General features: G+C 34.0%; 1 protein-coding gene across 1 annotated transcript; it reads right to left on the bottom strand.

The window, feature by feature from the left end:
- Positions 1-6,917: 6,917 nt before the first annotated feature.
- Positions 6,918-7,358, bottom strand: LOC145591638 (uncharacterized). Its single transcript, XM_081648152.1, has one exon. It carries the CDS (start codon positions 7,356-7,358, stop codon positions 6,918-6,920), a length of 441 nt encoding a protein of 146 aa, XP_081504278.1.
- Positions 7,359-24,890: the final 17,532 nt, after the last annotated feature.

Raw genomic sequence — 24,890 nt, 5'->3', positions numbered from 1 at the left:
CCGCAAGGGACTTGCGACCCTTCCTCATCAGCCGCAGCCACCTTGCGGACCCCACTGCCCCACCATCTCTAGGCCACCACCCCGGCCCAGTCAACCACAACATATTCCCCGCCACCCTTGCGTGGCATACCGCCCATACAACCAACTCGGCCACCACCTCCTTTTCCCCGAGTCACCCGTAGTCAACGGGGTATTTTTAAGCCTAACCCGAAATATTGTAACCTCACCGTTCAACCTTCGGGTCCCCATCATTATAAATCACCCTTCCAAAGTCCTATAAACAAGCTTTAAATGACCATAATTGAAATGCGACGATGAATGATGAGTATAGTGCTTTAATTAAAACAGGGACATGGGAATTGGTGCCTAGGCCTACGGGGGTGAATATTGTTAACTGTATGTGGCTCTTTAAGCATAAGTACAAGTCTAATGGTGACCTTGAAAGGCACAAAGCTCGTCTTGTATGTGGTGGAAGGTCGCAGGAAATTGGTGTGGATTGTGATGAGACGTTCAGTCCGGTAGTTAAACCGGCCACTATTCGCACTGTTCTCAGCTTAGCTACGGCTAAAAAGTGGTCGATACATCAATTAGATGTCAAAAATGCCTTTTTACATGGTGATTTGCAGGAAACTGTTTACATGCATCAACCCCCGGGATTTATCGATCGGAGTGCTCCTTCTCATGTTTGCCGACTCCGAAAGGCTCTATATGGTTTGAAACAAGCTCCTAGAGCTTGGTACCAGCGTTTTGCAAATTTTCTGATCAAATTGGGTTTTGTCATTGCTAAGAGTGACAACTCTCTTTTTACTTTCCGGCAGGGTGATGATATGGCATATTTGCTTCTATATGTTGACGATATTATTTTAGCTACCTCATCTGACAGGTTGCGTACAGGGATTATATCTCAGTTGCAAACTGAGTTTCCTATGTCTGACTTGGGGCCTCTGAGTTATTTTTTAGGGATTGCAGTGACCCGAAAATCTTCTTATTTGCTACTTTCACAGGAAAAGTATGCACAGGAGATTTTAGAGCGTGCAGGTATGGCCTCTTGTAAACCTGCAGCCACTCCAGTTGATACTAAGTCCAAACTTAGTGCAGATGCAGGACCACCTTTTCGGGATCCTACTTTGTATCGCAGTTTAGCAGGTGCTCTTCAGTATCTCACTTTTACCAGGCCAGATATCTCTTATGCGGTACAACAGGTGTGTCTTTTTATGCATGATCCCCGGGAACCTCATTATGAGGCATTGAAACGCATTCTGCGTTATGTTCAGGGTACCATTGATCACGGCTTACATTTATATCCTACTGCTTCTCATCGCTTGATTACTTACACTGACGCTGACTGGGGAGGTTGTCCCTGTAACACCCCAATAATTCTCTCTTAAAAACCTGTGAGAAACCTGTAAATAACCTGAACAAATCCAAGAGAATTACTGGTGTGCTACCGCCACGTGTTCAAACGTTAAGGCTATCTCAGAAGTTAGCAGCGGAAAACCAAAACAGTTTTAAATAAACCTCAAAGCAAAGTATTTAAATCAAAATAAGTATTACAAGTTGGAACCTTTAAGGCCCTTATTCAAAACCCAAAAGTAATAGTAAGTAAATAAAATTCAGTGTTAAAACAAACTTAAACCAAGAGGAAAAGTGTCAATTAAAATCGAGTTAAATAAAATCAAACTTGCAAGGAACGCGAAAATAAGCAACCAACTCTCTACTCAAGATCCCACAACCCTGATGAATGCTGCATGTGAGAGAACCTGTGGTTATTCTGCTCCCCAATATTACAAGTGTAAAAATTGGATCGTCACAGGGTCATTGGAAGGCGAAGGCCATGACCAAAGAAGGACACACACACAAAAGCACGCAATCAGCAAAGCTAAGTACATACAAGCTGCAAAGTAAAATAAGGAAGTACTTAACATGCTACTAATAATCAATCATACGCATCATTAAATCACAAATTCAACACACGACTCGATTATTTAATTTATTAAGACTCCACTAGCTAATAGTAGCTAACTCATTTCAATTTATTCATTGGATTTAGCAATAGACAAGGTTGTCCAACCCATGTCCCATTTGGAACATCAATAAAGAAAAACCCCATGCCTCCTTTCGGAAACATCAATAAACATCCAACGACCACGGGCGCGACTCCGTGACCGTAGTTAGTATGAGATCTCACCTAACTCCTAGTTTTAAAAAAAGTATTTGAAATAAGAGACTCGTAGATCAGACGGCCTCGAGAAAAGTACACGGCTAATACCCCATGTACCCCAACCCCTGATTGTCATTACTCCAGAAGTGCACCAATCCAGAGTTTTATTGCTCATCCATCTTGCACTTTACGTGATTTACATGTTTAGACTTGGTGATGACTCACATGCATAACAATTCAATCAATCCAATATCAATTAAATCAAGTAAAACGACTTTTCACTTTCAATTCTTGATTTATTAGTGGCAAGCAACATTTATTATTTTTTTCTTTACTACCTCGGTGTATAAACACCTTGAGTGCATAAGGCACCCCAAACTCTTAACCTTGTCTTATAAGACATGAACCATTCCTTTACTCATTCTATTTCATTAAATCATGAATGAGTAATAATTAGATCATTTCACCAATCACATACCTTTGCCTCTAAGCACACCTTGCATAATTAGTACATAACCAATAATTGCAATAAGAAATAGTGCACATCAAATGAAATTCACAATGTATAACCAAACAATTTCACCCAGTCATCCCTAAACATGATACTAAGTTCTCGATCCATCCTTAAACATGCACCTAAAAGCAAGGTTTTGTAACTTGTACGTACCTTGAGTAAACAATTCGATTGGCCACTTTAAAGACTAGAAATCACCTTCTACAAAGTCCTCTCCTAAACCAAATAATAAAGAATAAATCAATACCAAAGCAATTAAAATTACAGCAATACTAAAGTATTTAAAAACCTCTCAAACCATTAAAATAAAGTCCTTAAATTACTCCAATTAGCCAAAACTAATAGTACAACATCCCAACTACAAGTTTAGGTGTTAAAATCATGAGAATATAGTGTTTAATAATAAATTACAGCAACTTTAAAGTGGTAAAATAAATCTGAAAATTTGGTTTAAGCATATAAAATAATCCCATAAGCATAATTGTTTGAAAAAGCCATCATATAGCAATTTAGTGTGTTAAAAACCTAAAAATACACCACTTCAACGCAATTAGAGGCTTCAAAATAGAAGATACAAAATCTGAAAATTTATTAATAATCAAAATAATTGAACTTAAACATAATTTACATATAATATAATTAGATAATTTAATTAGTACGTTTTAAACCCTAAAACCATGAAAAATCAACATTTAAACCCTAAATTTATAATTAAACCAAATCTGAAAATTCATTAAATAAATTAAACATGATGAAACTCATAAATTTATAAACTTTAATAACCCAAGTATAAAATCAAACCATGATAATAATAATTCATAAACAAAATTTTAATAAAGATCAAAACTTTAATTAAAAAAAAATAACAAGAATAAGAGGAGGAGAAATAAGGGAAGGAGAAAGGAGGAAGGGGCAAACTGCTGCTGCTGGTGGCTCGGCTGGAGGCGCGGCGGTGGCTGCTGGCGGCAGCACTGTAGCAGCAGGTAAGTTTTTTTTTTTTTTTCTCTTCTTCTCTTCGTGAAACAGTAGGAGGAAAAGAGAGAGTTTTTTTTTTTTTTTTTTTTTTTTACGTGAGATAGAATGAGGGAGGAGGGGTATAAGGGTTTTTATTTTGGGCTTTTTAATTTCCTAATTAAATTAGGAGTGGTATTCCTAAATAGACTAGGATTATTTGTAAATCAATAATAAAAAAAAAACACTACTTTATTTTAAAAACTTCCATAAAATAATTTATTTAATAAAATTACCATAAATATAATTACAAGAATAACATATAATTAAATTGTAATTAAATTAAAATGTGGGGGATTACAGTCCCGATACCCGGCGTTCCACTTCGGGCTATTGTTGTTTTCTTGGGGACAACCTCGTGTCTTGGTCATCTAAGCGTCAACATACCTTGTCTAAGTCGAGTGCAGAAGCTGAATATCGAGGTGTCACAAATGTTGTCTCTGAGGCGTGTTGGCTTCGTAATCTTTTACTTGAGTTACATTGTCCTCTACGGCAGGCTACTATTGTTTATTGTGATAATGTTAGTGCTATCTACCTTTCTGGCAACCCGGTACAACACCAACGCACCAAACATGTGGAGATGGATATTCATTTTGTTCGAGAAAAGGTTGCTTTTGGGCAAGTTCGGGTTCTCCATGTTCCTTCTAGATATCAGTTTGCGGACATTTTCACTAAAGGCCTACCACGAGAGTTATTTCTGGATTTCAGATCCAGTCTTAGCGTACGACCTCCTCCCGCTACGACTGCGGGGGTGTGATAGATATTATATTTAGGATAATATTTGTCGCAGATTAGGATAGATTTAATGTATATTTTATATCCTTATCGTACTAGGTTTCCTAACGTGATTAGGCCTAGCGATTGTAAACTCTATATAATGAATCAATGGTACACACTCCAATCTTGAGGAGTTTTCCCAAAATCTAACAGATTCATCAATTAATTAAACAATAAAATAAATATACAATAGTTTGATAGAATGATAGTTTCATTTTTATAGTACTTCATTAAGTTTGCCCATGTTTTTTCCACTGTGGTCCTAATTAATTTGTGCAGTTCGATCGTGATATGTATTTGACTATTTGTTGTTTTAGTCGTTACTCCGTTTACCAATTTGTTCAATGCTTATCTAGATGTTAATTGACCTCTCAACGCAATGGTTTGTCTTATATCTTAGCGATTTTACTCTAATCTAAAGCAAACCAAATTATGCATTCAACCATCACATAAATAAATAATTAATACAAGAAAAGAAATACATAAACAATTAATTAGAAAATGTTCAATTTCAACTAAAAACTTACTTAATGGGTTATACTTCGTATATATGTTTTAAATTGGACATTTTGGTCAAGGAATTTTCTTTTGAGACTTGAAAGAGAATTTAATTAGAACTTTGACAATAGTAAATGTTTATGGTGTGTCAGAACTCACAAGAACCTCGAGGTACAAAATAATCATCTATTAAGTACTTCAATATAAATCGGTCAATCCAACAAGTAAACAACAAATTTTTTACACCCAATACCATAACAATCTAATCACTATAATTGACATATTACGTAAGTTGGAGGTATCATGGAGAAAAAACATACGAGACTCCCTAATAGAGAGTTAACCAAGACTCATCTTATGACTTTACTATCTTACAAAGACTCATCAATAGGCATCAATGAAAAAAAATTGATACATGAAATCCAACCAAATTTTGGTGTATTCCTTAGTTTGGTTTACAATTGATTGATTGAGCTAGACTTCTAAATATATTATTTTTTTGTGAATGCTCACAAATTAAATCATTGCAACAATGACAGTTATACGTCATGTTAAGAGAAGTGTCATTCAAAAGCTAACAATAGTCATATGAAGATTCAAACCTAAGCTATATATGGTTACTATTCAAAATCTTAACTAATTAATTAATTAATTTTATTAAATCTATTAGTATTATAGCTAATAGCGGCTACCAAAGTCTGATTAATCTTCTTCACTTTTTCCACTTTTATTATTACCTCTAATTGTTTAATAATTTTGGTGGAGAGATAAAAATCTTTTCTTTACTATATAAGTAAAAAAGGATATAATAGAACTTATTAGGAACCTGAAATTTTCATTTCCACACCAGCAACCTTTCCTTCTGAGGTGTTGAAGTTGAATTTTCCAAGCAAATTAATGTAATAATATCTGTTGTTATCCGCAGTCCAATTTTGAAAGTTGATGACCACCTTCTCCAGTCTCCACACAACATAAAAATGCTTCTAGACTTGAGGCATGCAACTCGATTTAATTTACAAAAATGATACGACTTATATAAATTGTTTTATTATGATAAGTTGATTGACACACTCGTATAAGAACAGAAATAGAATCAAATAGCTTAGCATCTAGAGTAAATATGACCACGCAGTCGGAATTAATGGAGGAAAAGCAGCGCAATTCCTAATACTAACCAACATATTTACAAGCGATAAATCTATAAAAACTCTGAAATTCACAAGTGTAAAACTCTTTATAAATTTTATTAAAACGTCAAAACTGATTATTAATGACGGCTAAAACGTTTAAATAGTCTAAACAAAGCCCTTATACGAAAATAAAGCAAAATTAAAATCCTAAAAATGTTTAAACGCTATTTTCGAGCCTTAAACGAACTCGGATAGCTTAAAAAGCCTGTCACTCACACAGTTGTGAGTTGGATTTTTTGACCCGTTTCCATTTTCGAAAATATTTTATTAAGCAATCTGAGCCCGACTAGTAGAAATCATGACCCTTAAAAATTGAAATCAAACTTTGCGACGCTGAACTTCTTCGTCGAACTGAGCCCCTAATCTTCCTACGTCACAAACCAAATTGACCAACAGGATCGAGTCCAATTCAATCTACTAGCTACTCATTTGAAGTGTTCATCTTGAACTCGTCTTGCAAGAGTATTAACATTCACATGAGACAATCGTGTGCACAATTAACACAAGTTCTTCACGTAATATTATTTCTAATAAAGATATGAAGAAAATTTACAATTTTTCTGGAATTGACATGATTATTAGTTTCTAATTTAACCATGTGCAAAATTTTAAAACGCATCTCAAAGGCTCTCAAGTGCAATTACACGAGTGACAAGCCTTGAAGATGTCATCATAATTCAACTCTTAGACCTAAATGCAAAAATCAAAAAATAAAATAAATAAATAAATACTACAACAACAATAATCATACACGTCTCTTATCTTACTAGGCAATTTCGGACAACCCTTTAGAAGTACTCAACGACTTGTAAATCTCAAAAACAAGCCTAGCTTCAAAATCATCTTGATTCTTATACTTAATCTTAAAATGTTTAGCTTGTGAAATCCTCTTATTCTCAAACTCAACACCTCCATCAATCTGCCCTACTCCGCCGGCTATATTTAACATCATATTTACGTACCCATTCTTGAACGTATGCCATAGTTTCTTTGGCGTATGAGTAATTGTCTTCCTTAGACTCTTAAACTTTAGCGTCTTTTTAATCCTCCAAAATCTCCTATAATTTCTCGTAGTAGAGTCGTTTGATCCGCCTTTGATCTTCACTACTTGTATGCTCCTCTTTGTTTCACTAGCTCCATCTAAGAGATTGTACCCATTTTTCTTCCAATAGTTACTCCCATTAAAAGGCCTAGATATTTTCTCCATTTATTTATTTTATTTATTTATTTATTTTTTTTGTATGGGATTTTTTTGTATTTGGAGAATGTGTAAGATATAAGACGTTGTATAAATAAGAAAGATAAGGTAAGGTGTTATATAAAGCAATATATGCGGCTAATTTTTTGTGGGTATAATACTATACAATATAAATGGGTTGTCTGTTGTTTTATGTAGTGACGCAAACTCCGCTGAATAGATGTGAATATAAGGAGTTTGGCTTTAACTGGGTCAATATTATTATTCAAAAAGTCCACAAAGGCCGGTTTGAAAACTCGTGTTTCAATTAGGATTTTGCGTGCCTCACAAATATTTATGCTGCTGAAATTATTATGATTTTGTCAACTTTTTGTGTATATACGTGGTTATATACATTTTAGTACTACAGTATGAATTAAGAAGCTCGTTTAGTAGGACTAATTAGGTCAATAATTACAGTTATCTTGTAGGAATAGCATGTGTTAGCTGTGTTTGAATTATTAAACGCTACAGTATCTGTTTATTTATATTTTTCTAATGGTTGTTTGATTAGACATAGGGCGTATTCGACGCTAGCTTTTAAGTAGTTTTTAGGTAGCTTTTAGTGGTTGACCAAGTCAAACCACTACTTAACAAAAAATGTAAGTGTTTGACAAAGTAGTGGTTAGAGTAGCTTTTATGAAAAGTTAGAAAGATTAGCTTTTGAAATTAGATGAAGCTTTTCTGGTAACTGTTGAAAATTTAATCCATAGTTTTAAAAATAAAATATTGATTTTTATATATAACAACTAGTCAACCGCTACTTTACCGAACACTCATATCTAAATTATTTATTTTCACAGTTAACAGCTTGTTGACAGCTAACAGCTACCTCCACAGCTACAGCTACCTTCATAGTTATATTTTACCGAACACGCCCATAGGATATTGTACCATTCTTTATAAATGCTCGGTAGAATATAATTTACGAGAAATATCATAGTTTCTTAGTGGATAAATAAAGGACATAAAAGTAGGAGTTGTAGAGGATAATTACTTACGGAGTATTAGAATATAAATGTCTTTTTTTGACACATTTATTTGCCAAAATTTGCTAGGGACCATCTTAGTTAGTTTTTTTTTTTTTTAATATATATATATATATATATATATATATATATATATATATATAAAAGAAGATAATAAGCTGTCAAATCATTTTACTACTTCAATTCTGATAGATGTACTTGTATATAAATTGTGTAAAAGTCAACTATAACAATTATATGAGAAAGAAACTTACATTAAGTCGTAGGAGTGGACAATTGAACATGACCATACCATTCAACTGGAAACTAAATTGAGTAAATGCTAGTTATGATAATCAACAATAAACTTAGAAAATGTGCAAATTAAGGGTGAATGATTTAAATTAAATAAAGAAGCGGTATAGAATTCATATTGCTACACTTCCTAGTAGGGGTGAAAGTAATTTGGATAAAAACCGAAAACCGAACCAAACCGAACCGAATAAGCAATTCGGTTCGGTTTTGTTCGGTTTTCGGTTTGGATCGGTTTGAGAAAATGAAAACCGAATTATATCGGTTTGGATTCGGTTTTGGGATTTTAAAAACCGAAAACCGAACACCGAACCTAAATTTATAAGCCCAATTATCTCAGCCCATTTTCCTACATATATATACCCAAACCCTAAATAATTTCCCTCAGAGTTTCAGTCACAGCCGTTTCTCTTTCCCTCACTAAAACCCTAGATTTTCCCTCATCTCTCCCTCTCACCACCTCACTCCGTTCGTCCACCACCACCAATCCACCACCTCAATACTTCCTGCTTTCCTGCTTTCCTACTTACCACCTAGATTTTCCTGCTTTCCTCACTACTCCGTTCGAGTGTTCCAACGCCGGCCGCCGCTGACCACCTGTTGGGCTGTTGGAGTGTTCCGGTATGCTTTAATTTCAATATTTCATATTTCACTTCTCTTTTCCTGCTCGAATTGCATGTTTTCGCTCGAATTGCATGTTTTCTTTGTTATTTTCGAATTGGTGATAGATTGTTTAATTGTTTTCTTTGAATAGTTATTATGCTCGAATTGTATTATGCTCGAATTGCTGATATTCCTTCAGAGTTCAGAATATATGTTGTTCTGTTATAGTATTATGCTCGAATTGCATGTTTTCTTTTTGATAGATTGATTGTTTTTCATAGATTTGCATAAAAATTGTTGGTTATTGAGTGAGTTCTTTTTTCTGTTTTAAATCAGATTATCAGAATGTCCACAAATATGGATAATATTGAGGAACATGAATCTGACAATGAAAAATCCAAACCCAAGAGGAAGAGAATGAAGGATCGTTCCGAGGTTTGGGAGCACTTTATCAAGGAAGAAACACCCACTGGAATGCAAGCACGTTGCAAGTACTGTGGTATGAGATACAAGTGTGGTACAAAGAGAAATGGCACTAGTCCATTGTGGGCTCATATAAATAGATGCCGTAAGTACCCCTATAATACTCCTAAAGAATCAAAACAAAGTTTGTTGTCTTTCAAAAGCAATAAAATTGAAAGTGGTTGTACTAGTGGATTGTCTTATGTGAAATATGATCCAACTGTAATTAGAAAAGCTTTATCTGAGATGGTTATAGTTGATGAATTGCCTTTTAAGTTTGTTGAGGGAGTAGGCTTTAAACAATTTTGTAATGTAATGGAGCCTAGATTTCATGTCCCTTCCAGAATTACTGTGGCTAAAGATTGTTATGAAACTTTTTTAACTCAAAAAAGAAAGCTGAAATTGGTATTAAAAAAGTGTAACTCAAGGGTTTCATTAACAACCGATACATGGACATCTATTCAGCAAATTAATTACATGTGCTTGACTGTTCAATTTGTTGATAATGACTGGAATTTGCAAAAACGTATTCTGAATTTTTGTCCTATATCAAGTCATAAGGGGGAGGAAATTGGGAAAGAAATTGAGAAAGTATTTTGCATAACTGTTGATAATGCTAGCTCAAATGATACCGCAATAGGATATATGAGAAGGAAAATAAATGGTTGGAAAGCTGGGGTTCTTAAGGGCCGATTCCTTCATATGCGTTGTGTTGCTCATATTGTGAATTTGGTTGTGTCTGATGGCTTGAAAATTGTTAATGAGTCTATTACTCGTGTGAGACAAGCTGTAAGATTCATCAAACAATCCCCTTCTAGGTTGGTAAGGTTTAAAAAATGTGTTGTGGAAGAAAAAATCAACTCTAAAAAGTTGTTGTGCCTTGATGTGCCTACTAGGTGGAATTCCACCTTTTTAATGTTGGATGCTGCTTTGGTGTTTGAGTATGCTTTTGAGAGGTACTCTGAGGAGGACCCTCATTATGTGATTGAGTTAAATGAGAGGGAGGGGAAGGGTTGCCCTACTTCTGAGGATTGGGAAACAGTCAGAAGGTTTTCTGAATTTTTACAAGTCTTTTATGATCTTACTTTGCGTGTCTCTAGGTCTTTGCATGTGACTTCCAATTTATTTTTCCATGAATTGGTGAGTGTTGCTGTCCTTTTGAAAGATTTGATGACAAATGATGATGTGGAGATGTGTCTTATGGCTACTAAAATGAAGGAGAAATATGACAAATATTGGGGTGATCCGGAGAAAATGAACATGCTGATTTTTATTGCTGTTGTGCTTGATCCTCGTTATAAGTTAGATTATGTTGAGTGGATGTTAACTGAAATTTATGATTCTAAGCATGCATTTGTTTTGGTGAATAATTTGAAAGAGTCTTTGAATGCATTGTATGAGGAGTATCGTGGTTCTTCTGGTGATGTGATTAGGGAGGAAATGTCCTCAAGTATGGACAATTCCCAATTTTCTCCCAAACAAAAGAAGCTTGAGGTATTGAAGAGTAAGTATAAGAAACATAAGTGTGAGAAAGATGGAGAAGCAAAAATTGAGTTAGACAAATATTTAGAAGAGAAACGGAGGAGGAATGTGAAAATTTTGATATTTTGGGGTGGTGGAAGTTTAATAGTGCTAGGTTTCCAACAATTGGAAGAATGGCCCGTGATATACTTGCTGTCCCTATCTCAACAGTAGCCTCTGAGAGTGCATTCAGCACTGGTGGTAGGGTTCTAGACCCATTTAGGAGCTCCTTAACTCCAAGGGTCGTTGAAGGACTTGTTTGTGCTCAAAATTGGCTACGTTCTTCTCCCTTTCCTAATATAGAAGAGTGTTTACAAGAAGTTGAATATCTTGAAGAAGGTAATATAAAACAACAATTATCATGTTATTTTTTTTCATTATTTCATATATATTATGTAACTTGTTTATTTTTTTTAATGTTATTAGACTTGAGGAATATGACAATTGGTGATCAAAACCCGGACTTGGTTGAGCTTGATTGAGAGTTAGCTGCCAAGAATGAAGCTGCCCTATTGATTGAAGACTTGAAGTTGCTGCCAAGAGCCTAAGAATGAAGCTGCCCTGTTGGTTGAACTAGTTCATTTGTGGACTGTTTGTCTGTTTTATTATCAATTCATCATGTGGACTGTTTTGTTAGTTTTAAGACTTGTTAAGTTCTTATGTCTCAATGTGGACAATGTGTAAGTGTATTTAATTACTATGGCAGTATGGCTGGACTATTTAGTTACTATGGCAGTATGGCATATGGTTGTGACTTGTGAAAGTTGTATGTTAAAATTTATGCTTTAATTTTGTTCAGGAACAGGTACAAAATTTAGGCCTTCAAAAGGCCCAAAATTATATGCCCAATAAAAAGCCCAGATTTTAAGGCCCAATACAACAGCCCATAAAAATTCGGTTTGGATTGGATTTAATTCTCAAAACCGAATTATTTCGGTTTGGATTGGATTGGATTGAATCCAAATTCGGTTTGGATTCGGTTTCAAAAATCCGAAACCGAAATAATTTGGTTTGGATTCGGTTTGGGGTGTAATCCAAACCGAATACCGAACTTTCACCCCTACTTCCTAGTAAGTTCTCTAGCTTTGATTCCAACCTTAAAGTAAACATGTTATAATTCGTAAAAGCATCTCTTTGCTGAAAATTTCATCAGACCAAATAACGTCAGCACACACAATCATCAAAATAAGATTAATTAAATCAAAATATTTCGCATAATCAAATTGACTTGGTGAAACTTCTTTGAGACCAGCAATACGCCAATACGTCATCATGTGCTTAAGAAGTTTTAATTAGCATGAGCTATGTTGTATATACTGCTTAAACATTGCTGGTATTACAACAATTGAAGCGATTAACTAATTAGAGAACTCATTGAATTGGGTATAAAAATTCTCTAATATCAGAGAAGTGTCGGCAAAAAATTTACTAATATTTTAACTTAAAAATGATAAAAATCATTCTCGTAATTTGTAACATAATAACATGGATGATGTGGTGTTGTTATAATACGTAATACCAAAAAAAATCTTTGCAACACTTATTGTATACGTAATACAACACCATCTTATATATGATTAATGCATAGTTTATAACGTGATAACATGAAATAGTCATTGCACACGAAGTACTTCACATATTTTAAGATGGAAGGGAAAATGTATATGGAATGAACAACACTTTGATGGTGATGATTGATGAATTGGTGATTAGTTGATTACACATTACACTGACTAGGCTAGGCCAATACTCCTAAAGTGAAAGTCAAATAAAGAATACAAGAAGGTTGGGGCTTGGGCTTTGAATATTACTCTGGACTTGAAACTTTGTAGTGTATGTTGGCCCAAACTAGCTATTAAACTACTTCGTATTTATCATGTTATGAATAACGGCTAAGTGATAGAGCAATGAATGACCACCTTTGGACTTTGGAGCACTAATCAAAAGTCCTTCAAATATTTCCAAACATAACTTTTTCAACTCCAAATTTTTTTAATACAATAACTTACGATAAAATAAGTCGATCAATCATACAAGTAAATAAATTAGGGTTTTCACCAAAAAAAAATAAAAAAAAAATTAAAAAAAAAAAATTATGGTCAAACAACTATAATTTTAATTTATAAAATACTATGTAAAATTAAGCTCAAAACTTATACAAAGTGCAGGGCGTATTTCATCCATCTAATTTCCTTACCTAATCTTGATTTGCAATATAATCCTGACCTAATCTTCTTCTAAAAGAGTGCATTAATTTCACTTATCTAAACATGAAAGAATTTACTTGAAATTTTTTAAGCTTATTTAGTTGTAAGTTAAATTTAATTAACTCTTAATGCTTTGTTTAAATCAAAATATATCAATTTTCAATTCCTTAAATTTTACTCCTATTTATTTTGATTAAGTAAAAATAAGATAAATAGACAAAACCCTAGTAAAATATCTGTGGCGACACGAGTCCTTTAAAGTTTAGAGTGAACCAATGCTAGTAATCTAAACATTTAAACAAGGCCCAAAACTCAGTTTTGTGAACACCTAGATTACTGGAGTAATAAAAAATGGATGTTTCCTATTATTTCGCAGATCTAAAAATAGCAAAAATCAAACTCTCAATTTCGAAGGCCTTATCCATTCAAATCACAAAGTTACGCTCAACAATCACTTTTCTACACCAATGGCTTTCTCCGACAAAGAAAGAAGCAGCATCGATTTTCTTCACAAGGTTGACCCCGTTGACTCTTTCTGGAATTGGAAACAACATCAACCCAACAAAAACAACAAACTCAGTAAATGGAAGTTTGACGAGAAACGTTTCTCTGCTCCCGATCTTTTCGGTACGAATCGCCGGAAAAACGCTGCAACTGATACCTACGTTTTGGGCCCGGGAGCTGGGGCCGGTGTTGGATGTGGTGTTGGGCTGGGTTTTGGGTTGGTAGGTGGAGCTGGGCTTAATACTGGGCTTTGGAATCATCTTCGTCTTGCAGTCGGGTTCGGGTTTGGGTGTGGTGTAGGGGTTGGGTTTGGGTATGGGCAAGGGTTCGGTTATGGTTCGAGTTGGAAGTCGATTAAGTCGGATGTACTTGGGTTTGAGGATTAAATGGATCCTAACCGGTTGTGCCGTGTAGCATGTACTTTTATTAATAATAATACAAGTAACAATTTATTTGGTTTTCTATTCATTTCCAATTCCTTTTGATTTTGGTAGTTCAAATGTTGAAAAATATTACATAGTACGTATTTTGTCTAACTCATAAATATAAATAGTTGAACAAAATTAAGGGTGAAAGTAGGAAATCTCTTGTTAACATTATTCAACAAAAGGTATTTTTCTTTTATACTTCTTTTTCACTGAGCTCACCAACGCTACACAAGTACACATCATTAACATGTCCAACCTACCACTAAGTAGGGGTGAGCGTAGCAGGGTACCCTGTAAAAATATCGGTACCCGGAACCGGAACCTGTTGCAACAGGTTCCTAAAAATAGGAACCGGAACCGGAACCTGTTGCAACAGGTTCCTAAGAATTGGGAACCGGAACCGGAACCTGCAGGTTCCGGTTCCTAAACAGGGTACCCTGTTTTTCAAAGTAAGCTTAATAGTTACTTGATAATTGTGACAATTCTATATTTTTAAAAATGGATGTTCACAATTAAAGCTTACAACTTTAGTAAACTGCTTCAAATATAACAAACCAACACTAATTGTCTAGAATATTCAATACCATATAGGTTTCGGTTTCATGTATCCTATAGGGAACATGTACTAACAGGGTACCCTACAGGTTCTAGGTCCAAAATTTTATTACCCGGAACCGGAACCTGTTGCAACAGGTTCCTAATTTTATTACCCGGAACCGGAACCTGTTCAACAGGTTCCGGGTTTGGAACCTGCGGTTCCGAACAGGTTCCGGTTCCAGATCAGGGTACCCTGAATTTTTGCTCACCCCTACCACTAAGTATACCATTTATGCAAATAATTAATAACACGAAAAACCCCTCCCAAAAAAAAAAATGAGCCAAAGAATAGGAGTGACAAATCGTTTGACATACAATCATACAAAGTATAACATGTAGAGTAAAATTAAAGTAAAATTTCATGAAATTTTGTTTTTATTTCTCTTTTGGGACTAATACCATAACACAATGAATCAATATTAGCTTTACAAATAAGAGGGAGAAACATTAAACACTCGACCCAGCGCATGAATGAGCATCATATAAAAAGATCTACCATAACCAACCCCTTGCCCATAACCAAACCCGGCCCCAACACCGCAACCAAACCCAACTCCAAAAACCGGGCGAAGGTGATTCCACTGCCCATTAGAATGCCCAAACCCATCTATCAACCCAAAACCAAGCCCAACACCACACCCGGCACCGGCCCCAAATCCCGGGCCCAATTTGGACAAATCCATTGTGTCAAATCTCTGGCAGTTGGTGCTTAACCATATTTTAGGATTCTTGTTTTTGGGTTGTTTCCAGTTCCAAGGAGATTCATCTTTGTCAAGGAAGTTAATTCTTCCTTTCTTGGAATTCATGGTGATTTGGAATTTGAATATAAAAGGGTGGTTAGAGGTTAATTGTAATTAGAGTTTTTTGCTAAAGGGTTGCCTTAGTAATGCCTGCTATAGTATAGTGCTATAGTGAGTAAAGTCCATGTTGACCATAAAGTAATACAGTACATTGTTTAATGATTAATAATTATGATTCCACCCTTCCTTTTATTAAATAATCTTGTATTAGCTTAACATGGACATGCCTTTTGGACCTTAAGTTATTCATTAAACTAGAGTATACCTGTATTAGTCTTTTAACAAATGAAGATTGAGGAGATGGTAGAGTTAGGTTTGGACCGTTCACAAGATTCTAAACCTCTAGTTGGCTTTCAGGTCAGAAGTTGGACAAAGAAAAATCATTGTAATGGCGTTACTACAACTTCAGTAGTGTATTCATACCAATCATACAAACTTATATCACTTGACGTATAGAACTTCCAATATAAACACGTTGCAAATAATTAAGGAGTTGTCAGCAAATCAACAATTAGTAGCACAAAGTATCCGTTAAAAAAAAAAAAAAAAAGGGTAGCATGAAGAAGAAGAGACAATTGTTTGACATTAAAATCATACGTAGTATAACACATAGAGTATACTGCAACACAATGTTAAATGATTTATTTGACAAAGGCATAAGTACAATTTCCCGAAATTTGATTTCATTTCTCTTTTGGGACTAATACCACAAGTTCTAATACGGTAATACCACTGCACAATGGTGCAATATTAGCCTTACAAAAAGTGGGGGAAACTGGAAACATTTAGAAGTGTGAATCAAACATTCCACCCAAATACCACCCGAAGCACCGTCGCATAAAAACATCTACCATAACCGACCCCTTGCCCACACCCAAACCTGGCCCCAACACCGCAACCAAACCCAAATCCAAAAAACGGGCGAATGTGATTCCACTGTCCATTAGAATACCCAAACCCACCTAACAACCCAAACCCAACCCCAACACCACACCCGACACCAGCCCCGAAACCCGGGCGCAATTTGGACATATCTATTGTGGCTAATCTCTGGCAGTTGGTGCTTAACCAATTTTTAGGATTCTTGTTCTTCTTGGGTTGTTTCCAGTTCCAAGGAGATTCATCTTTGTCAAGGAACTTGATTCCTCCTTTTTTGGAATCCATTTAATTTTGAGATTTGAATAGATAAAGGGGATTACAGGTTAATTGTAATTAGAATTTTTTGTTTAAGCGTTGCCTCAGTACTGCTGCTACAGCGCTATATAATGAATTATAGATCTAAGTCCATGTTGACCATATAATAATATTTTTTTTTTTTTTTTGGCAGCAGTCTAAACAAGTGGATTATCTTTCTGTGCTTGTAAAAAAAGGTTAATAATTATGGTCCAACCTCCCTTTTCTTTAAATAAATCTTGTATTAGCTCATCACTAACGTACCCTTAAAGTTAAATTAGAGTGTACCCGTATTAATCATTTACAGATAAAGATTGAGGATATGGTTGTAACTTGTAAAGCGTAGTACTTACAAGTTACAACCATCTAGTTGGCCTTCTAGTCCGAAGTTGGACAACAAAAAAACAAGCCAGTACTTGTAAGTTGTAAAGCATAATATTGGCGATTTGGCGGTACTGTACTGCAAGTCTGCAACTTCAACGAGGTAGTCATACAAAATTATATGACTTGACCTATAGAACTTCCAATGTGAACACTAACTAAAGGAAGATTACTTAAACAAGCCTTAGTTCTTAGAATACACTAAGGATGATCTCAGACGTGCAACACTAATCGATTCCAGCACAAATAAAGGAGCACTAAAGTCAGTCTTTAATCTGACTGGCAAACAAAATCTATACAAGTTACTCGTAGTGATATAAATGTCTAGCACTGCTGTCTGCTCATCCAGCTTTCGCCAATATCCTAGTGACTGAATGCATTTACACGAAGCGAATAGAATTATAGAAGCTGCTTACTGCTATGGACATTTAGGCAGCATGAACGAAATCTTTGATCAAGATTAGAATATATAGCAAACTAAAGCCAGTATGTTCCCTGCATTTATCCAAGAAGAAATGCAGACAGTATCACTTTGACCAAATTCAGGACTGATCAAAGTTGAGTTGAAACCAACAACAGAGGAGGACCTTCCACCGGGGCCATTCGGGGCCTGGCCTCCCATAAATTATTGTAATTAATTAGTTGATGAACTAAAATAACCTATCTTTACTTATAAAATATTGTGACATAGTGATTAGTTTTGAGGAAGAGGTTAAATATTTAAATTCCAGCCCCTCTAATGTTTTTAGCCAAGATTCGCCACCAGCAACAACCTACACTGGCTAAGAAAAACCCTCTTTACTTTTCGAGCTCAGGCCTTCAAGTTCTTTACTAATCATCTTTTGATCCCCGACATTGAGAGCCTAATGCAATTCCTCATACACCCAACTTCACAAACATCACTTATCCTCAATTGCACTCAATTATGTATTGTGTAATAAATACATCTATAATTCCAACACCACCCATTGATTTACCCGACTTCTTCACATATATCTGAATCCCCTTCAATTGCATTACCATCATCCTTAACTACAACAAAATCCAATATTAACCAACTCCTCCATGCTCTATTCTCACAACTACAACAACCCATGTACTACGAAATTACACTAATCAAAATGTAGTACAATCAACATCTCCAAGACTCCAACAACACCCAAATGGCATGGGAGAATTTACACACTTAACTGTATCACCAAATGTCATTTTCCAATGTTAATGCAATTTCAAGTGAATTGATTAATCAATTTAAGAACATATTACACAATAAAACAGGATAAATTACCAAATTTCATCAAAAATCAGACAAATCAAAAAACATACCAATTCCAAAAAAATCTAATCAACTTGAGAATATGACCCTTTCCCCTTCTCATCATCATCACTAACCCAAAAATCAGACAAATAAAAAAATACATACCAAAATGGATAACCCACTCTTTTCTGAAGCATTGGAAATTTTACCCTCCCTGCTTTTAACGTCCCTCGCACAACCTGAACCTCGTCATATTTGCAGACAGGGTTAGATCGGACATTGTGCTTACTTCTTAAGTCGGTGGAAAGTGGGGCCGACATAATTATACGGCGGGTACTTGACTGCGCTGTGAAGCGGGATTTCCGGCATTTTCATCGAGAGCTTGTGTTTTCTGGGTTTATTTTCTCTGACATTTGCAGGGTTTTAGAATTTTTGAAGAGAAAGAAAATATATACAGCGATTTGGGCGGGGTTTTTGAAATTAGGGTGGTTTTATTGTTGGGTTTTGTTGGGCTGTTTGTGTTGAGTTTCTTTTGTTACTGTACAATCCAATTTTTAAATTAACAGTTTTAAGTCTTTTAGGCCCAATTTAAGTTTTTAAATTTAACCTATTTTTTGTTGTCTAAAAACAGTAATGTAGACGAGATTTGATTTCAAATTGGCACTACTTTTTATACTTTAATCAACTAAATTAGTTAGCAATCAAACATCCACAAATTTAGTGGATCTTTTACATCTTTATGTGTGTTTTAGGTTTTTTAAAATTTTTTTTTTTTTTTTTTTTTTTTTTTTTTTTTTTTTTTTTTGGTGTTTAGAGAGCCACAAGGGCGGGGGTGAGAATTGATCCCAATATCTCCTGAAAGTGGGAGGGAAGCTCTAACCACTTTAGCTTTAATTTATAAGTATACACCAACCATTTTTAAAGAGGATGTAAACATAAAAAGTATTCATACTACCACTTTTTCCAGGTTTTTTATTTTATTTTTTTTATTTAATATTTTTTTGTAAGAAATTTGATCTTGTTAATTTAAGATGATTATTTGTTCATAAATTTAACAGAAGCTTTTGTTCATAATTGTATCATGTGTAAAGTATAAATTTGACTATATTACTTTTATAATTTCAATTAATACTAACTATAACGTTGCGTTGGAGGGTAGCTTAAAGTTATATATCATGTGCGTGTCAAAAGAAAAAAAGTTATATATCATGGGTCTCCTAAACATTATATATAGCTTAAAGTTATATATCATGTATTCATGTGTCTCCTAAACCTCAAAAAAAATGGTATATATCATGTGTTTGTCAAAGTATATCCTATGATAGTATGTGTGAACTTGTTATTTACCAATAAAAGTAGACTCAAGTGGTAAGCAACTTGATGTCCCTTAAAGGAGGTCTTGAACTCGCTTTTATTAAAGGAGTATTTTTTTTTTATGCTTACGAGGGGGTTGTCCCCGGAAAATAAAAACAAAAAACTAAACAGAAATTAAACGTGGTAAAGCCACCCCTGCGATATCTTCTCGCAAGATTCGTCCTAACTCAATAAAAGGAGTAATTAAACTAAAGGAGTAATTGTTTTGTTGCTTTAAAAGCAGCATTTTAATGCTCTTTGGAAACAATAATATCTCTTCAATTCTCATAAATAAGCATATGATATGATATTATGATTTCATTAAATTCTCTACATAATGTTAAGGATTTAATTAGGTTGTACATTTTCAAACTAATATACGAAGTTATTTTGCCACTTTAATGTTAGTTTTGACTCGATCTTCCTCATGGAAGACTGAAGTAGGGTATAGAAGACTAAAAGTAGTACACATTGCATATAGCTATGGGCTCATTGTAGGAGTGCAAAAATCAACTTTCACACTTATTTCTTGCAATACTGATCTTCATCATCCATATGCTTTAGGAATTTTATTTTGAGCTTGTCAAAATAGTATATTATGAGCATTAATATAATAATATTAAAGAATGATTTAGCTAGAAGGCTTAAATAATAAAGGTGGAAATAAGAACACTTAAGAGACGTATGACCACTTTAATAGTTTAGTCCATTAAAATGATTGAAATTGATAAGTAATTACACATAATTAAGAAAAAAAGAATATTATTTCCATACAAAATACTTGTATAAAAACCTCAATATATTAGCAAAACAATTAATTATTAATAAAAAGAATATTACTAGCTAAGAGATTTTTTTTTATATTTTATTTGTAAGTCTAAGAGATTGTAGCTTTGCTGACGGAATATTTTTATTTGATTTAATTATCATGTAACTTTTATTTATGAATCAATTTCATTTCAAAAAAAAAAAAAAAAAGATATCGTATAATTACCATCAAAGCCTAAAAATATAATTACCATCAAAACCTATATTTTCTCATTTCTTGTGAATTTTTTTTTTTTGACAGAAAACGGGGAACATATTATTAAAACTAGCTCAAAATGTCAAAAGTTACAGCATCCGATGCACAGTCCGGCACCTCTTCCATCCAAACATGCATAACATCAAACATCACACTACTTTGAGCAAGCCTATGAGCTACCCCGTTCCCTCTCCTACCCACATGAGAAGTAGAGAAGCTAACACAAGAATTAGCTAGGGTGAGAAATCCATGACAATCAAACCAAATCTGGAATTCTGCCTTTTTATGAGCTACCCAGTTCCCTCTCCTATCCCTCATTTCTTGTGACGTTAATCCCTACTTTAACGTATTTATATTTGCGACATTCTATTGTTAGATAGGTTAATGTCTATTATTGAATGCCCAATTTCTTGACTAGAGTTACTGTAGATTTGTAGTAGTTTGTAATTCTTTGTCACTTTGTGTGCCGCAAAGCTTGTTATTGAGAAGCATTACTATACATCTTTTCAAACAATTATTTCTATTGTGGTTAGCTGCATTAATTCTTGGTAGTTACCGTATTTTAGTGTATAGTACCCTTTGAATCATAATCAAGCAATGTATTAAGGTGTTGGATAATTAAATTAAATTATGTGTAGTTGCACACCAACTCGTTGACGTAATGGTCCTTACAAAAGAAAAAATTATTCATAACATTACTTAAATTTAATTGTTACCTAACTAATACTTGTAATTAACTACATATACTAGTACATAGTCTTACATGGACGATGAAACACAATTTTATGGTACCATTGAGCCTATATGTATTCAACTATTCATTTGCTCTAAGTCCTTACAAAGTTACAATTCTTTAAGATAAAGTGTCCATATAAATTGTCATACATGCGTTTACATAATACGTACTGGTACTCCGTTATGCTTATGTTGACCACATTCACTATGCTAGCTACAAGTATCGCTCCCTCCCCCCCCCCCCCCCCCCCTATATTTATTCAACTATACATTTGCTCTAAGTCCTTACAAAGTTACAATTCTTTAAGATAAAGTGTCCATATAAATTATCATACACGCGTTTACATATACGTACTGGTACTCCGTTATGCTTATGTTGACCACATTCACTATGCTAGCTACAAGTATCGCTCCTCCCCCCCCCCCCCCCCCCTCCTACCATAATTAAGTTTTATCTATGTCTCGTGATTGCGATTATCGTACCATGATTGGTTCATATCTTTGACATATCCTTAGAGGCAACTTTTATAGAAAAAGGGTTTAGTGATCAAATGTTACGAGTACAAATGTACAATGAAATTGACAGGAGCGTCATTGAGTTGCTTTGATTGTGACCAACGTAAGACCAAGAACAACTAGACAAGCTACAATTGGTTGGGACTAAACTTTGTCAACAATTTACGCATCTTATTAATCAATTTAAGATTGCAGTTGGATTAATGGATTTATTATTGTTCAAGATGATGGAATTGACAAAATATAATTTCAGCCATTTTTATTTTATTTTAATTTTGACAAAGGAAAATATAATTTATTTTAATAAAAGAGAGTAATGTAATTAATTATTAGTTCATGTCGTTCTCATCAATCCAATGCTATACATGTAGCTTTTTGATCTTGAAAGACATGATTCGTGCTGATGCATCACCTTATCAAATTTTTTTATTGTAAATAGTTATTGAAAATTTTTATAATGTTAACTCTTATGTTTTTTTAATTTTATAATGTTAACTCTAATGTTACAAGACAACTATGTATAAAGTACAAGTAAATATCAACTCTGCAATTAGCCACACTAGTTGCATATATTAAGAGCAAGTTTAGCTCTAAGTCATAAAACTTGAATGTAACATCATTTTTGGTGGTCTCCATTGAAAATGATGTCATCAAATTCTTGTTAAGACTCGCTAAGACTTGTCCAAATTTATTACTTTAACCCTAAGACTCAAATATATGACAATTTTTTTTTTATCTCTTTATGTGTAGAAAAGTGTAAAAAAAAAAAAAAAAAAAAAAGGATAATACAAATAAAATTTAAGTGGGTCCCACTCTCAAGTCTTAAGTTGAGTATTGAAATTTCAAGACTCAACTTAAGACTTGCTTGAGATTTAAGAAGAAAAATGGAGGAAGTTTTAAACATAAGTCTTAAGACTCGAGATGATGATGTCACCCCAAGTCTTAAAACTTAGGGCTAAATTTGCTCTAATATTGATTGTGAAAATGGTGATATATACTGTACTTCGTATCATACAATTAAAGAGCATAAATAATAAACTGTACTTTGTATATTGGATAATAGTTACCAAATAAAGCTTGGTAAAGTTGGTGGGGAAACTCAAAATTTGAGTCAACTAACTTCAAAATGCTTGAAAGTATTGGAATTTCCTTACCTAGCTTTCCTCTCTACTCTCAAGCTGTCAAGCATCAACCTGCAGAGTTAGACCGACTAAACCAAAAAAAAAGGTCAAAGAGAATGTAATACGGAGTATAATTTATACTCCCTTCGTTTTTAAATATTTGCTCCACTTCCCTTTTTCGGCCGTTTTTAAATACTTGCTATATTTCCTTATTTGGAAAGCTTTTACAATATTAAATTAATTTTTCTTACCTAGTGGACCTACCATGATCATATTTTATTATTTTTATATTATCTCTCCATTACTTTTGCTTTTTACAAATTTTTATTCTTCCACTTACCCCACTATTTCCATATTTTATTACTTTCTCCAATTATCCTAAAACTCCGCATATGGAGTAATGGAGCAAGTATTTAAAAAACGGATAGAGTATACTTGTAGTGGAAGTGGTAGAGGTGGCTATGATGTTTGGATGCAAACGTTAGCCAGAACAATGGACCATTCCCCATGCGGCCATATACCATGCAAGAGTGCAAGTGTGTGCTGTATTCCATGTGGATATATAATTAGCTCACCCTTCTAAAGCTGTTTTTACACCTTCCTAAATCCAAACACTTGCTTTTTAATTCCCTATCCTAATTCCGATCCATTTTTCATTATTGGTTGTCACCCAAAACTTATACGTGAGGGGATTAGATCAAAACAATTGTCGCTTTCTTTATCATTTAAAAGACGACTTGTCACTTTACGAAAATATAATCGTTATATTTACATATTAGTAGATTTATTTTCCGTACAATGAATAAGGTTTGACTTATAAAATTAGTATCTACAACAACAACAAAATGAACTATCTCCTCAATCATATAGATTAACAACAATAATTTACAATAAAGTGTCCATGAACTCTTAATTATAATTTTGAAACTATTAATATAAAAAATCCTTCTTAAGAAATCAATAAAATGGTTTTTATCTTTAATGACTTTAAAAATTTAAATAGCCCTTATGTCCTATAAAATTTGACACAACACGATACAAAATCAATAACTTGTCCATAAATTTAACCCACTCAACTCACCTTTTAGGTACTACCATATCTATCCCACCTCAAGCCAAGCTTTATTGGAATTGGTTGGGAGGGGTGAGTGGTTACAAACGTCCAATTTCCTTAAACAAATCCAACAATATTTAATTGAATCCTACAAATATTCAATCTAATTTACAACTAAGTTACAAAGGTCTAAATTATTTTTATCTTTAATGATTCAATACCATAATAAAGTACTTAATAATTTCAACATTTTAGTATTAAACTAAACTTGTTAACATCGATAATATAACAATGTACTCTCCTCGTCCCATACTTACATGCCTATTTCTCAAAAAACACGAAAATTAAGGAAAATGAAGGGAGTGAAGACATGTTGTTTGTTGTATGAGAAATATATAGAGTAAAAAAAAATAAAGAATACTCCCTCCGTCCCCAAATTACATTTCTAATTCTAGCATTTATTCCTCACATAATAGAGGAAAACA

Source organism: Chenopodium album, chromosome 18, assembly GCF_948465745.1.
Source record: "Chenopodium album chromosome 18, dcCheAlbu1.1, whole genome shotgun sequence".
In the NCBI taxonomy this organism is placed as follows: Eukaryota; Viridiplantae; Streptophyta; class Magnoliopsida; order Caryophyllales; family Amaranthaceae; genus Chenopodium; species Chenopodium album.
The sequence above is the reverse complement of the archived record's forward strand: the minus strand, read 5'-3'. Positions and strand labels throughout refer to the sequence as shown.